At 44.9% G+C, this 17710-nt stretch overlaps 1 protein-coding gene across 6 annotated transcripts in view; it reads left to right on the top strand.

Moving 5' to 3' along the window:
• Nucleotides 1-17710, top strand: part of vwde (von Willebrand factor D and EGF domains) — a 456813-nt gene that overhangs the window by 203770 nt on the left and 235333 nt on the right. For all 6 annotated transcript variants that reach the window (XM_072509130.1, XM_072509129.1, XM_072509127.1 and 3 more), the window contains exon 7: nucleotides 7490-7634. In XM_072509130.1, coding sequence (XP_072365231.1) covers nucleotides 7490-7634 — 145 coding nt within the window. The remainder of the gene's footprint in view (nucleotides 1-7489; nucleotides 7635-17710) is intronic.

Raw genomic sequence — 17710 nt, 5'->3', positions numbered from 1 at the left:
AGTGTAATGGAATATTCTCCACTTGTCTTGATGAGTGCAGCTCCAACAAAACTCAAGAAGCTCAACACCATCCAGGACAAAGTACATCCAGCTTGATTGCTCCCCCTTCCACAAACATTCAAACCCTCCACCATCGACAGACAGTGGCAGCCATGTTGGCAGCCTTGGTTGCGCAGCAATATAACCCCAGGCTGTCAGTCATTGTGCAGAGATACCATTTATACACAGCGGAGAAGACTGCAGGATGGTCTGTGACTGAGTTCCTAACATGGTTGACAAAACTAGTCGAATTTTGCGAGAATGCCACTTCACTCTTGGAGATGATGCAAGCCCACCTGGTCTGTGACGTCAATAATATTGGCAACCCTCGACGTGTGAGGAAGTGGGATACATGGATTCTTAGAGCAGGTCAAAAGCTAGGAATCCGATGGCGAGTAACTTACCTCCTGAATCCCCAAAGCCTGTCCACCATCTACAAAGCACAAATCAGGAGTGCAATGGAATACTCTCCACTTGCCTGGATGAGTGCATCTCCAATAACACTCAAGAAGCTCGACACCATCCATGACACAGCAGCCCTGCTTGATTGCTCCCCCTTCCACAAACATTCCATCCCTCCACCACCGCCAAACAGTGACAGCCTTGTGTACTATTTACAAGATGTACTGCAGGAATTTGCCAAGGTTCCTTAGGCAGCACCTTCCAAACCCATGACCACTGCCATCTAGAAGGACAAGAGCAGCAGATACCTGGGAACCCCACCACCTGGAGATTCCCTTCCAAGTCACCCAACACCCCGACTTGGAAATATATCACCAATCCTTCATCGTTGCTGGGTTAAAATCCTGGAACTCCCTCCCTAACAGCACTGTGGCTGCACCTACACCTCAAGGATTGCAGCAGTTCAACAAGGCAATTCCCCATCACCTTCTGAGCGGAAACTAGGGATGGGAATAAATGCTGGCCTAACCAGCGACACGCCATCCCGTAAATTCCCAGCTTGGTTCACTGTCTGTGCGGAGTCTGCACGTTCTCCTTGTGTCTGCGTGGGTTTCTTCCGGGTGCTCCGGTTTCCTCCCACAAGTCGCAAAAGACGTGCTGTGGGTAATTTGGACATTCTGAATTCTCCCTTCATGTCCCTGAACAAGTGGCGTAGTGTGACGACTAGGGGCTTTTCACAATAACTTCATTGCAGTGTTAGCGTAAGCCTACTTGTGACAATAAAGATTATTATTATAAAAATGTATTTTTTTAAAACTATGCTTGTTTGAAGAGCTGGTGCAGACATGGATGGGTCAAATGGCCTCCTTTTGTACCATAACAATTTTGTGATTCTGAGAGCCTTAGTAACAGTGGTTGATAAACTCTGAGTTGTGGCAAATATTGCATGCTGAAGCTTTTGAAGGAGTCCAACACTTAAAAATTCATTGCCCTGATCAGCTTTGTAGCCACTGCTTATCATTTCCAACTCTGAAACTGCATTCTGGCTTCAACCGATAATTTTATGAGCACCTCCTTGGTGAAGCAGACTCTCTCCAACTATTCTTCACTGTATTTGAGGTAAAATAAGTATTCCCTGAAGATCATTTACTGAGAGATGTTTCCACTCCTCCCCACTCTTCAAGCCGCTTGTTTTCCATTGTTTCATTTCTGCTCTTCTAGCCTGTCGTGGTGTAGGCCTAAACAGAATCCTTCAAGTCCAAAGCAAGGCCTTTAACACATTTCACACCTTTCCCTTATTGCTTCAACAACTTTAAAAAGCAAGCTAAACACTTCCATACTCTCGGCAATTAACCTTAAAGTAGTTGCTGAATCCTTCAACTAACAAGAGGCCCTTCCTGCTATTTGGGAAGTAGCATTACTGGTTCAGGAGAATATTATAGCTGTACTGTGGGATGACACCTCGGATGGCTCATACAATGAGGTAATTTGGGTAGAGCTCAGGAACAGGAAGGGGGCAATCAGAGTGTTGGGAGTTTATTACAGGCCCTCCAACTGCCAGTGAGAGAGAGAGGAGCAAATAGGTAGAGAGATTTTGGATAGGTGCAAAAGTAACCGGGTTGTAGTGGTCGGGGATTTTAATTTCCCCTATATTGACTGGGACTCACTTAGTGCTAGCAGCTTGGATGGGCAGAGTTTGTAAGGTGTATCCAGGAAGGCTTCTTGATGCAATACGTAGATAGTTCAACTCAAGAAGGGGCAGTACCCTGGTATTGGGGAATGAGTCTGGACAGGTGGTTGAGGTTTCAATAGGGGAACATTTTGGGAGCAGTGACCACAATTCTGTAAGTTTTAGGGTATTTTTGGATAGGAATGAGGCTAAAGGTGCTAAACTGGGGAAAGGCAAATTACGATAACATTATACAGGAATTGAAGAAATTGGATTGGGTGCAGCTGTTGGAGGGCAAATCAACATTGGACATGTGGGAGTCTTTCAAGCAACAGTTGATTAGGATTCAGGAAAGTCACATTCCTGAGAGAATGAGGAATAAGTATGGGAAGTTCAGGGAGCCTTGGATAACGAGGGATATTGTGAACCTCATCAAAAAGAAAAAGGAGGCTTTAGGAGAGCTAGTAGGGGTCATGAAAAATCCTTGGCCAGTAGGATTAAGGTGAATCCCAGTCTTTTTTGTCATATGTAAAAAGCAAGAGGGTGGCCATGGAAAAGATTGGACCACTTAAGGTCAATGGGGGAAATCTATGTGTTGAGCCAGAGGAAATGGGCGAGGTACTAAATGAGTACTTTGCATCATTGTTCACCAAAGAAAAGGACTTTGTTGAAGATGATTCTTGGGTAGGGTGTGTGGACAGTCTGGGTCATATTGACATCAAAAAGGAGGAGGTATTGGGTCTTTTAAAAGACATTCAGGTAGATACGTCTCCTGGGCCGGATGGGAATTACCCCAGAATATCGAGGGAACCAAGGAGGAAATTGCTGAGGCTTTAATTGACATCTTTGTATCCTCATTGGCTACAGATGAGATCCTAGAGGACTTAAGAATAGCTAATGTGGTACCGCTGTTTCAAAAAGGTAGCAGGGATAATCCTGGAAACTATAGACCGATGAGCCTCACGTCGGGAATAGGTAAATTATTGGAGAGAATTCTCAGGGACAGGATTTATACCCATTTGGAAAGAAATGGACTCATTAGCGATAGACAGCATGGTTTTCTTAAGGGGAGGTCACGCCTCACTAACTTGATCAAGTTTTTTGAGGAGGTGACAAAGGTGATTGATAAGGTGAGGGCAGGGTTGTTGTTTACATGGACTTCAGTAAAGCCTTTAACAAGGTGCCTCATGGCAGATTGGTACAAAAGGTGAAGTCACACAGGATCAGAGGTGAGGTGGTAAGATGGATACAGAACTGGCTCGGACACAGAAGGCAAAAGGTAGTAGTAGATGGGTGTTTTTCTGAATGTGACTAGTGGGTTCCACAGGGATCTGTGCTGGGGCCTTTGTTGTTTGTAGTATACATCAATGATTTGGAGGAAAATGTAGCTGGTCTGATTAGTAAGTTCGTGGAGGACACCAAGTTTGATGGAGTGGCAAATAAGTATTGAGATTGTCAGAGGATACAGTAGGACATAGGTAGGTTGGAGACCTGGACAGAAAAATGGCAAATGGAGTTTAATCCAGACAAATGTGAATGAAAATTAAATGAAAATCGCTTATTGTCACAAGTGGGCTTCAAATGAAGTTACTGTGAAAAGCCCCTAGTCGCCACATTCCTGCGCCTGTTCGGGGATGCTGGTACGGGAATTGAACCCGCGCTGCTGGCGTGCCATGTTCTGCTTTAAAAGCCAGCTATTTAGCCCTGTGCTAGACCAGCCCCTAAAATGAAGTTACTGTGAAAAGCCCCTAGTCGCCACATTCCGGCACCTGTTCGGGCTGGCCAGGTACAGGAATTGAACATGCGCTGCTGGCCTTGCTCTGCTTTACAAGCCAGCTGCTTAGCCCACTGTGCTAAGGATGCAGTAGGTGAGGTAACGCGAGGTAATGCATTTTGATAGGTCTAACAGAGAGGGGAAATATACCATAAATGGCAAAGCTGTTAGGAATATGGAAAGTCAGAGAGGTCTGGACGTGCAGGTCCACAGATCTTTGAAAATAGCAACACAAGTGGACAAGGTAGTCAAGAAAACATACGGACGCTTGCCTTCATTGGCCGGGGATCGAGTATAAAAACTGGAAAATTATGCTGCAGTCGTATAGAACCTTGGTAAGGCAGCACTTGTAATATTGCGTGCAATTTTGGTCGCCACACTACCAGAAGGGTATGGAGGCTTTGCAGAGGGTGCAGAGGAGGTGTACCAGGCTGTTGCCTGGTCTGGAGGGTGTTAGTTATGCGGAGAGGCTGAATAGACTCCGATTGTTTTCATTGAAACGATGGAAGTTGAGGGGTGACCTGATAGAGGTCTACAAGATTGTGAGGGGCATGGATAGAATGGATGGACAGGTACTCTTTCCCAGGGTGGATGGGTCAGTCACCAAGGGGCATAGGTTTGAAGTTCATGGGACTAGGTTTAGAGGAGACATGCGAGGCAGGTTTTTGTACGCAGAGGGTGGTGAGTGCCTGGAACGTGTTGCCCGGGGAGGATGTGGAAGCAGATAGATTAACAGAGTTCTCGAGACAAATACATGGACAGGATGGGTATAGGGGGATACGGCACAAGGAAGTGCTGAAGGTTTTGGCCAAAGGTGGTATCATGACTGGTACAGGCTAGTCGGGCTGAAGGGCCTGTTCCTGTGCTGTTTGTTCTTTGTTCTTTGAATGCATGTTCAGTGCTATGAGAGAGCATTAGCTAAATCAGATCTAAAATGGCGCTGCTGGTGTCAAAATGGTGTCACGCTCCTGACTGAGTCGTGACCTGTCTAGACTGCACATCTCGGGCGAAATTCTCTGTAATCGGCGCGATGTCTGCCGACCGGCGCCAAAAACGGCGCAAATCAGTCCGGCATCGCGCCGCCCCAAAGGTGCGGAATCCTCCGCATCTTGAGCGGCCGAGCCTTAACCTTGAGGGGCTAGGCCCGCGCCGGACTGATTTCCGCCCCGCCAGCTGGCGGGAAAGGCCTCTGGTGCATGCGCGGGAACATTAGCGGCCGCTCACGGCATCCCCGCGCATGCGCAGTGGAGGGATTCTCTTCCACCTACGCCATGGTGGAGACCATGGCGAAGGCGGAAGGAAAAGAGTGCCCCCACGGCACGGGCCCCGATCGCGGGCCAGGCCACCGTGGGGGCACCCCCCGGGGCCAGATTGCCCCGCGCCCCCCCCCCCCCCCCCCCCAGGACCCCGGAGCCCGCCCGCGCCGCCTTGTCCCGCTGGTAAGAGAGGTGGTTTAATCCACGGGACAGGCATTCCAGCAGCGGGACATCGGCCCATCCGGGCCGGAGAATCGCCGGGGGGGGCGCCAACCGGCGCGGCGCGATTCCCGACCCCGCTGAATTTCTGGTGCCGGAGAATTCGGCAACCGGCGGGGGCGGGATTCACGCCAGCCCCCGGCGATTCTCCGACCCGGCGGGGGGTCGGAGAATCCTGCCCCTCGTGCGCCAAAATGGGGTCCCGCACAACGAGCACAAAAATGTGCACATGTGCAACAGATGACAATTTGGACCCAAAATGTTGCAACTGACATACAGGCTCAATCGCAACCAAATTTTGTGGCTACTCTCCCATTTGGAAAGATTAAGCCTCAGGATAATCAGTTTCCTCTACATTAATGGAAGCATTTGGCACCAGCTTTACACATTCCACTGTTAGATCAAATAAATGTTCATTAATCGTCTCTATTCAATGCCAATTTAGATGCTTGATATGTGAAAAGACAACATGATTAAACTGAAACCTGATTGATCACTTTTCTTTGTTAATGAATGTAGATTTGAATGCCACAAAATGTCAGAAGAAAATTTATGTCTGTTTAGCTTCATGAAGTAAAGCTGTTGTTCTTGTGTTCATAATTAGAGTAAAATGTGTCCCTTCATTTATTCGTCTACCCTTGCAAAATCTCTTCATTTTTAACTGATCAGGAATGAAGTAAAGGCAAGGAGTATGCACACTATTATTTAACACTTAGAAGTACTGTTGAAATCGCCAAGGCATCCATGCTGAGCAAAATACTGTTCAATAGTCAATATAAACAAAATAAAACTAAACATCTACTTATACCTTCTTTCATGCCACATATGTTGAGATAAAATGCCATATATACCGTCTGCGTTCAGACTTGAGCTAGTACCCATCTCTCCAGTTGTAGTTGGTAAATGAAATGGCTTTAAAATGACCCTTCATCTGATTTCTCCATCCATCCTTTGAGTGAAGATTGCAACCATGTAATACTATCTCGTGAATTGATTTCTGAAACAACTCAAGAGTGCATAGAAATATAGATGTATTCTATGAAGTATAATCAGTGCTCCAATATACTGCACCTTAATAAAAATATAAAATGCTGAAAATAGCGAGTGAGTTTGGCAGCATCTGCCGACAGAGAAACAGAGTTAATGTTTGAGGTCTGTGACCTTTAATCACAGACCTGTAATGATCACTGTTTCTCTCTCCACAGATGCTGCTGGATCAGCAACGAGCATTTTTAGCATTTTTCTGTTTTTAATGTCAGATTGCCAGCATTTGCAATATTTAACTTCTGTAGTACTGTATATCTATGCTTGCTTGGCAAATCCCATGTGAAATTTGGGGCTGAATTATATTTGGGGTCCCATCCTCCCCTACTGAAAAGTTAGGCTTGGCCTTGTCACTCCGAGCTGATTTTATGGACATCAGACCATTAATTGGCTCAGGATGTGATTCCTCCCCCATCTGGGAGGACAATCCCCCTCCAAACACAGCCAAACAATCAAATGTTTGACTGCTGTCTAGTCCCAGAAGCACCATCAGGAACGGTGGCCACCGCTGGGACTGTAGGCAGTTCGCAATGATGAAACCTGGCAGCCTCGCCATGTGACATGCATACCTCACCTTGCTTGTAAAATAACATACAACCCAAGCATACTCACAATTGAAACTATTTTAAAATACCATTGCGAAGTTGTATCAGTTGCAATTTCACACTTTTTGATTTGACTTGAAAAGTCAAACATGCAAGCAACGTTTTCTGAATAGCCAACTGTCCTAAAAGTTGAATCTGTGACTTCTACACACAACTTTTATGGCACATATGTTGTTAATATTAATGTTTGGGTTCTTTGAAGAATTGTACCTAAAAGGTTTCAATGCTTCCAACACTTCTTTTTACTGGAATATTTGGGAAGTTACTGTGCGCCTGTTTTTAAATGAAGATTTCATGTTAACAAGCTGAATAATTGGAATGCATTGCATTTGTCGAATTTCAAAATGCACATTTGAGTTTTAATTTCAACAGAAGAGATCAGCTTCAAAGTCTGGCAGCACAAAAATGTTGCTTTCCAGCTTTGCATCCACTGTGTAATTGCTTTGGTCTGTCTTTAATATGAAACGGTTTGAATTGACAGATTCACCCAGAGGCTTTGACTATAGCAGAGGATGGAAAGCAACACAAACTAGTGATTGAGAGTACGGTACCTATACCTTGCTCTGAATTCAGCCAGACTAAAGATGAATGTAAACTGACCATTATGCTTAACACAGAAAATCAAGGTGAGCAACTTTAATTTCGTCATATTTCTCATTCGGAGTTTACATAAAATCGGTGTTGTACCTCCTAATTTAATGTTATGACCTACTATACCGGTATTACACCAGATACCCTATTGACTTGGGCTCCTGCATGACAATCTTTTCCGGTCTGAGCATCTTCGGAGAGAAGAACAGAGCTAATGTTTAGAATCTGGATGACTCTTTGTCAAAGTTGAAAGAACTGGAAATAGGATGAGATTTATACTGTTGTGATTGTTGGGGTGTGGAGTGGATACAAATTACTATGGCTGGAAGCAAATGATCTAAGCAGGAGTGCAGTGCTCATAAATTCTAAAAATTGTCCACAAATACTTAGCAGCGGCAGTCAGGAAGGACATTGCATCAGTGCTACTTAAAAAGATCCTTAACTGCATTCAGCCAAGTCTCTGGTTAGTCATTTTAGACTGCTAGGGACTTTAGGCCTATTTCTGTCTGCATTGGCCGTTCTAGTTCAGTTCAAATATAGGGACTTCAGGACAATCCCTAGCCATGGTCTTGTGCACAAACATGCTCTGGCATTGCCGGTGTGCCGCTCAATATACTATTGGAGGTTAAGGTGGAAGAAGAGGGAAAAGCAGAAAGACGGAGGAAAGTGACCTGCAGCTGCTGGAGAACGCGACTGAGGAGAGGAGGCAATGGAGGCCTTACGTTATGTGCATGTACAGAACAGAATCTAATTCAGCTTACTGCAGAGAAGTGTGTCTGACAGCTTTGCCTTAGGAAATCTGTGACAGAACAGTGTTCCACCTTTTGTAACACCGAGTATAACTCAGGAACAGGTCGCACTGAAAGTGTCTATGGCCCTGAAACTAAGTGCCTCTGAGTCATTACAAACCTCCTAACCTTTGCTGGGTCAGCCCAATGCATGGCAACCCACTCTCAACATCATACCAAGCCTTGCATAGCTTCCCACACGGCTAGGAGAGACCAACTCTGACCAACATCGGTCTTCATTTATCTATCATCACCAGCTCAAAGAAGGAGCAATAAAACCTATGCAAAGCCAACTGGGAGAAAATGCGCGAGGCACTGGAAAAAGGTGTGGCAATGATACCACCCCCCTATATCCCCAGAGATCAGGCATACAGCCTCTTCTGCAAAGCCATCTACAAAGCAGCTACCAAATCAATCTCTGAGGGATATCGCCCCAGTGTGCAGCCCTTGCCTCGAAGAGGAATGTGCTTCTCTCCTTCAACACCAGGAGAAAACTGGTGACCGAAATGTAACTGATCACTTGATGGAATCCTTGGACTCTTCCCACTGGGCTAGATGGGAAGAGACCACCAGAAACATGAATTTGACCCATTCCAGCCAGAAATGCTGGAGACTTCTACACGGTGGGGTGGCACGGTGACACAGTGGTTAGCATTGCTGCCTCAGCTCAAGGGACCCGGGTTCAATTCTGCCATCAGGTAACTTTCTCCCCGTGTCTGCGTGGGTTTCCTCCAGCTGCTCCGGTTTCCTCCCACAGTCCAAGGACGTGCAGGTTAGGTGGATTGGCCATGCTAATTGCCCCTTAGAGTCCAAAAGTTAGGTGGGGTTACTGGGCTATGAGTATAGAGTGGAGGCATGGGCCTAAGCAGGGTGCTGTTTCCAAGGGCCGGTGCAGACTTGATGGGCCGAATGGCCTCCTTCCACACTAAGTTTTATGATACCACCTTGGACCAGCCCAGCAACCACTAACACCAAGTCGACCATCTATAAATGCCAACAAAGTAGTGAGCCATCTCCTCCATATGGCATCGGTGCTCCTGGGAAAAGAGTGAAAAAATAAATAAAGACTGAATGGAGAGCCTTTCAAAGGCATTGTAGTTTCAGATCATGCCCTGAACCCTTCACTGCAGTGAAGCTAGACATCACGCTACAGAAAGTCGAGACTGGCACAGATTTGAGCTATGACAACATTCTTCCAAGTTCCACAAACACCTTGGCCCATGTGCCTACAGTTGGTTGGCTCAATTCATCACTCGGGTTTATCTACAAAGGAAGACTGCCTAAATCCTGGCACATGTCTAAAGTCATCAGCCTTCCCAAACCAGGCAAAGATCCAAACTTATCTTCAAGTTACTGCCCAATATTACTGATCTCCATGTGCTGCAAAATCTTAGAGCTTCTCGCCTTACAGCGGATAGAGCCAACGTGGAGAAATCATCGAATTTACAGTGCAGAAGGAGGCCATTCAGCCCATCGAGTCTGCACCGGCTCTTGGAAAGAGCACCCGACCCAAGGTCAACACCTCCACCCTATCCCCATAATCCAGTAACCCCACCCAACACTAAGGGCCTTGAAAGCTGAACAAGCTGGCTTCTGGCGAGGCACATGTGACCAGGTCCTTACCCTGACCACCTTATTGAAAATAACCCCAAACAGGCGCTGTCTTTCTCGATCTCAGCATGCAACACCATCTGGCACACTGATCTCCTTGTCAAAATATCAAGAGTTCTCTGTGCGTTACTGATGCCATTAAATTATCACTCTGAGAGAAACGGTGCAGGGTGCACATGGATGATGAGACAATCATCTGGAGGAAAAAGCCCAACAGGCGTCCCCAAAGATCTGTTCTATGCCAACCCTTTTCAATCTCTATATCAACAATCCATCTCCAACCCTGTCTCGGACATTTATCTAAGCTGACGATATCTGCTGTGCCTCTTAGGCTTGGACATTTTTTAAACTAGAGGCAACACTAAACAATGATGCTGCAAAGTTGGCCAACGACTGAGAAACATGACACCTTCAGCCCAGCAGCAATAATACACTCTCAACACACACACACATCGTGGCGAAGCTACACGGGCTACAGGTAATGGGGATTCAGAAGTCTTTTGACTCTGTACAAGCAACTACTCGAGAGAAAAGTCAACCTGCAGTCAGGCAAAAGGAAAATAATTCTGGTTGTTTATGAAGAAGGGGACCTTTTGTGTTGTACCTTCAAAAGAATCGGAAGTGAGGAAGGTGGTTGAAGTATAGACCCTAGGAGCTGGGATCTGAAATGGCGGGAAGCACAGGCATTTGATTTAATTATGATCTGGTTGATTAGATCTCATGGCTGATTATATCACATAGCAAATCAGACACCGGGGGACCTAAAGATCGTAACATTTCTCCGTTTGATAGAACGTAAAACTTTTATCCTGCGACAAAATGTAGCTCACCCATCTAAATTGGGAGAAAAGATATACATCAAACGAATGAAAACTTTAGAGGGGCATTTCTCTACTAGACCGTTATTGATTTGAGAAAAGTTTCAGTTCCATCAACTTAGTCAGGAAGAAGGTGAAACCATTTACATTTCACAGTGACTTTAAGAAGAGTAGCAAAATATTGAGAGTTTGTGCAACACTTGATGATACTCTTCATGATAGGCTGGTATGTGGACGCTGCATTGAAGATATTCAGTGGAAGCTGCTTACTGTAAGTGGTTTGAAAGTTGCCGTGGAAGTTGACACATATATGCAAGATGTTTCACAGATAGGGGCTGGATCAAGAACCCATAAAATGAATACCACAAGGAGCAAGGCTGCAAGGGTACAACCATGTCACAAATGGACACTCAGCACGGAAATGCTGGAGTAGAACAAATACATGCAAGAAGTGTGGCAAAAAGGGCCATATTGTGAAGGCATGTTGGACTCAGAAAACCTCTCCAATACCAAAGATGTGCAAGAAAACGTCTAAACAGACTAGCTATGTCTCTAAATTAGGAGACGAAGTTCAAGACCGCTCAGAAGACAACACACCAGAGCTACAACAGGAGCAAAAGCTAGGTTTCTTGCTGGTGTGGGACAATAAACAACATTTTTGGGCATATACAAAACTCAAAGATCATGAAATCAAAATTGAAGTGGATATGGGTGCAACTGTATCATTAATACCCGAGACAATATATCATCATAAGATGAAGCAGCTGCCTTTAAAGCCATTAATTGTAATCCGAAGGATGTACGCTAAACCATAGAATCCCTACTGTGAAGAAGGAGGCCATTCAGCCCATCGAATCTCCATGGAATCTCTGAAAGAGTACCCTACCCAGGCCCATGCCCCTGCTCTATGGCCGTTACCCCTAACCCCAATTAACCTGCACATCTTTTGACTGTGGGAAGAAACGAGAGCACCCGGAGGAAACCCACGCAGACATGGGCAGAAAGTGCAAAGTACACAGTCACCAAAAATTGGAATTGAACCTGGTGCATGAGCCAACAGTGCTAACCACTGTGCCACCCTGACGCCTGGAAAAGGTTATACTTTTATAAGGATTCATTACGGTCAAAGCAGAGCAAATGGCCAGATGGTGAAGTTGCCTCTTCACACTGTGGAATTTTCCAACTTTATTTGGTAGAGCATAGTTGCCAAAGATTAGACACAACTGGAAACAGTAAATCAACATTCAAAGAGCAACTTGCAACAACTTCTGCCGAAGAATGAGAAGGTGCTCGAAGATTCAATAGGCTCAATAACTGGAGTTGAGGTGCATTTAAAATCAAGGTAAACAGTACACCAGTGTCTCCAAGCTGGAACCGTACCATACGCCTAACCCAAAATTGTTGAAAAAGTACGAGAAAGACCTGTCCAAACAGGACTCATTGAATTACTTGCTACTAGTGATTGGGCAACACCAATAGTTCCTGTATTGTAAAATGATGGCTCTCTGAGAATATGTGGAGATTTTATTTAATTTATTTTTTTATTAAGGGGCAATTTAGTGTGTCCAATCCACATAACCTGCACATCTTTGGGTTATGAGGGTGAAACTCATGCAGGTATGGGGAGAATGTGCAAACTCCACACACACAATGACTCGGGGCCGGGATCGAATCCGGGTCCTCAGTGCCGTAGGCAGCAGTGCTAACCACTGTGCCACCGTGTCGTGTAATAAGTAGATATTTTAAAACAACTATTTACCCAGTATTGTGCGCAGATCATTATCCATTATTGCTGATCGTTTGCTGGACTTTCTGGAGGGCAGAAATTTAGTAAAATTGATCTTTCACGGGCATATCTGCATCTTCCTTTGTGGCTGCAGAATCATAGCTGCAACTCACCATTATAATGCACAAGATCTGTTTTATTACAGAAGACTTTGTTTTGGAATAACATCTGCTCCTGCTTTTTTTCAAAGATCCATGGATCAAATTCTACGTGGGCTGAATGTGGTGCAATATTATTCAGATGACATACTCATCACAGTTTCAAATGAGCAGGAACACTTGAAGAATTTGAAGCTACTCTGAAGCATTTACAAAGCCACAACCTGAGAGTTAAAAAGGAAAAGTGTGACATTCAAGTTATCCATAAATTACCATAAGATACCTGGGAACCCCACTACCTGGAGGCTCCCATCCAAGTCACTCATCACCCTGACTTGGAAATATATCGCCATTCCTTCACTGTCGCTGGGGCAAAATCCTTGAACTCCCTCCCTAACAGCAGAATGGGTGTACCTGCACCTCCGGGACTGCAGTGGTTGAAAAAGGCAGCTCACCACCTTCTGAAGGGCATTTAGGGATTGGCAATTGTTATGGGCTAGGGTTTAGAGAATCTCAAAGTGTATCATGGAGTTCACCTGACCCACAACTTTTAATAGATTGTGGTATGGGGAGCACACGGCTCACTCTACAGGTATGGTACAGCAGAAATGGAAAAGTATTTTTTAAAACAAAACAATGTTTATTCTATGAACTCAAGTTAACCTTTCTAAAACAAACAGTGAACATCTTAGCAACCAGTAAATCAAATACACCCCCCAAAGAATACAACACTAAGTAATCTGTACGCTGTTCTTTTAACATCCAAAAGACTAAACAAACCTCCAAACAGGAGCACATCAGGGTTTACATTCAAGACTGAAAACATTTGTACTTCTTCTGAATTCACCAAATGATCCATAGATAGTTTTTTGATGGCAGCGATCAACAGCAGTGCAGCTCACTTTTAACTTCAGATTCAGCTCACTGAAAAACACAGACACACCCAAGCTCTTTCTCAAACTGAAACTAAAAAGCAGAAGTGGAGCTACGCTCCACCCACACTCTGACATCACTCCAGTAACATGAGCAGCTCCATTTCTTAAAGGTACATTTCTTAAACACTCATTTCTTAAAGGGTACTCTCATATGACACAATAAATGCTGGCCTAACCAGCGACGCCCACATCCCGTAAATGAATTTTTAAAATTTAAACCTGCGTCATATCATTGATAACGATTGGATGGCTTACACAAGGAACTGAAGAAGATATTAGCAATCTTAGAAGCACCATGTCCTCAAATATGACACAATTAAGGCCATTTTTAGGATTAATCCATTATTATGGTAAATTTGTGCCAAATTTAGCAACACAATTGGAGCCTTTACACACGTTACTATGTGTCAAACAGGTCAGAAGAATACAACAGTGCATACAATGAGGGAAAGATGCCTTATGGAAGTCAGAGCTGTTGACATATTATAATCCCAAACTGTAGGCTGGTTAAAATCAGTGGCTGGACAGCTGGTTTGTGATGCAGAGTAAAGCCAACAGCATGGGTTCAATTCCCGTACCAGCTGAGGTTCTTCATGTAGGCCCACCTTCTCAATCTTGCTCCTCGCCTGAGGTGTGATGATTCTCCGGATTTCCCTCAAAGGGGAAAGCAGCCTATGGTCATTTGAGATTATGTCGATATTACTCATCCCAAATTGAAATTACAATTCGCTTGAGATGCAGCACGCTATGGAATTGGTGCAGTTGTCTCACACATAATGCTTTCAGGAGAGGATCGACCATTAGCATTTGCTTCACTAGCTCCTAAGAGCACAGAAACAAATTATGCTCAGCTAGAAAAAGAGGCTTTGAGCATCATTTTGGGGTAATTAGGTTCCAACACTACTTTTATGGATGTCATTTAACTCTTTTGACCCTGGGCGGCAATCTTTGGGCTGGATAAAGGTTTGCCTTCTTTGGCAGCCGATAGGTTACAAAGATGGTCTTTGATATTGTTGGCGCGCAAATACAATATCCAATATCGCAAATCAGAGCACCATGCACATGCTCATGCTTTGTGAAGATTGCCATTACAAGTCGAGCATGAATCGGAAGAACATTTTGTCAATATATTGTATTTCTCGCTCGTGGATAATGTACGTGTGCCATCATCTCAATTTTAGAAATAGAAAATAACTGGTCCAATGATGGGGAAGGTAATAGACTTGGTACAAAAATGAACGCTAGGTGTTCATAGGAAAAATCCAGACCTCAAGCCCTACATTACACAAAGATTTGAGTTCACAGTGCAGAATGGAGTTTTATGGGGAATCCGTGTGATTATTCATCCATGCTTGAGTAGTAGAATCCTTACCGACTGCCTGAGGGACATCCTGGTGTGGTGAGGATGAAGGAACTGGCACACAGTTATTTCTGGTGACCAGCATTAGATGCTCAAATTGAAGAGAAAGTAGGGCAATTTGAATCCTGCGCAAAACTAAGGAACATTCCACAATTGCAGCCATTATATCTGCGGGAATGGCCGCCACAGCCATGGCAGAGAATATACTTGGATTACGCTGGCCCAGTGGAGGGTCACATTTTTTTAGTGATTGTGAATGCACACACTCAATGGCCAGAATTTGTGATCATGAAGTCAATGACGACTGAGCACACCATTAAGAAACAGGGATGAAATATTCACAAGATTTGGAACAGTGGAGCAGATTATCAGTGACAATGTTATTCAGTTCACTTTGAAGGAATTCGAGGACAACTTGAAGTGAACGGGGATAGGCCATATCAAGGCAGCTCTGTATTATCCTGCAACAAATGGATTGACCAAAGGTTTTGTTCAATCTTAACATCGCAACCTCATCGCCCGTTTTTTTCTTTTGATATGTTTCTTTGTTCACCGTAAAGAAAAAAGGTATGGAGGTGCCTGTACTCTGGATTCTTTCAAGCACGATGAGAGGTTTATTAAGAGATGTTGCTCATACAAACTAAAATGGAGAAATGCAAAGCCTGCGCAAACCCTCTGCTAGTGTCACTATACATCTCGTGACCCTTTACCAGCAAAGATGTATTCTCTGATACAGAAAGATACTCAAATCTTAAGGACCTCAGCTCTTGCCATCATCTACTCCACTGCAAAGTACTGTGCACCAGTATGTTGCAACTGGTCGAATACCAATCTTGTAGATACCCAGCTCAGCATAACAATGCAGATCATCTCCGGTACCTTTCAATCAACTTAATTCCACTGGCTCCAGTCCTGAGCAGCATCCCACCCTCTCACATAAGGAGGGAGTTTGCAACAAAAATGCTCCTGGAGAAGGTCTACATCAACCCAAGCCTGCGGCTACACAAGGACCTTACCAGTCCAACCATCACGGCACCCTATATGGCTAAGGAACGGTGCCAGGGAACAACAGCAGAGGCCCTGTGGGAGCAGGAATGGAACCAATGTGTCACCGTTAAAAACCTCTTCCTCATCATAGATCCCACAGCCTGCCCACCCGGCTTCAACCTGCCAAGCCAAATTGGGCACTCCTCAACTGTTTCTACACTGGCTAAGGCCTTTATTCAGCAAATCGACACAAGTGGGGCCTTGCAGGGAACCCAGAATACAGCTGTGGTGCCCCCAATCAATAAGTCACATTGAAGACTGCCTCCTTTCAAAATTCAGAGGAGATCTCGGGGTGCTCCATTTAGCACCTGTGGGAGCTGCTGCCTGGCTTGCTGTTTACTGCACATGATTAAAAATAAATCACAGACCTTAACAGGTGACATTAACGACATCAATTAAGTTGCACCATATTTCCACGTTAAGCAGGTGCCAATGAATGTTTCAGTAAGGCTACCAAATTCAATACTCTCCAATTGAGGCCGGAACACAGAGCTCTAGACTTTGAGCGTCAACAGCTTCCCTCAGGCGTATGGAATAATTAATTGACTGCACCCAATTATATCAAGAAGCAGGGTATACATAAAAAGCAAGGACTTCTGAGCACTCAACATTCAACTAGTTTGTTACACCAGGTAAAATATCATGCAGGTCTGTGTGTTGGCAGTTGTCATGATATTTTGATCCTCCCTCTTTCATGCTGCCTATCCACTGTCAGATGGTCTGAGCACATGGTTCAAAATATCGAACAGAAGCCTGACTATACACAGAGACAATTTCAAGATATTGCAAACAACAGCTACATTATTAGGTCTGCAAATGTCTGACAATATAGTTTGAAAGAGTCTCCAGATTTGTTGCCATGTGCTTCATGATACATAGACTTTCCCTCTAAAGTGGGCAAACTGTTGAGTCACCAGAGGAAGAGCTGTATACTTCCTCCCATGACCTTCAATGCCCCTAGCGGGCGTCTTCTGAGGTCAGAGGGCCCCGGCGCACTTGGCACATGCAAAACCATGCCACCTTGTCCCGTGTGCTGACCTCGAGTCGCGGCCTCATCTGAGGGGTGGAACCCGGGAGGTGCTGGTGGCCACCATCCCCACTCCATGGAACAGGCCCAGGTTGGCACCCAGTGCCCCCTCCTTCCGTTTGATGCCAGAGGGTCCCAGGGTTCACTTTGTGACGGAGCGGCAACTGTTTCGAGCCCCAGCTGCCCCTTCATTATCTGGCTTATCCAGTCCTGGAGGCTCCCCAAAATCTTCACAAAGGTGTCGACACCCTCGGCGATACTCCTCAGTGACTGTGCCATTGTTGCTAACTTTTGCCTTAGTTTAATTACACTATTTTATCACCTTTGCTCTTGAGTCGCCAGGTAACTTTCTGATACCGCCACGTGGTTCAAGTCCGAGTAATGATCAATAATCCAACACACTGCTTAGTAAGATTTAAATCAAAGCACATTTATTATACACCGTAATCACTACTCATGCATAAATTCTACGTCTAAGCTACTTCTACGACTAACAGGCCAATACTTAACTCTGAACTGGCCCACCAGGTCAGGGAAACAAATGGCCTTTTGTTCGGGTTCTGAGCCTGCGGGATTCGAAGTTGGTACAGATTGGTAGTTAGGAGCGCCTATCTCATAGCGAGCGTTGAAGTAAGACTTAC

This window comes from Scyliorhinus torazame, chromosome 6, assembly GCF_047496885.1.
Source record: "Scyliorhinus torazame isolate Kashiwa2021f chromosome 6, sScyTor2.1, whole genome shotgun sequence".
In the NCBI taxonomy this organism is placed as follows: Eukaryota; Metazoa; Chordata; class Chondrichthyes; order Carcharhiniformes; family Scyliorhinidae; genus Scyliorhinus; species Scyliorhinus torazame.
This window is presented reverse-complemented; position numbering and strand designations above follow the sequence as displayed.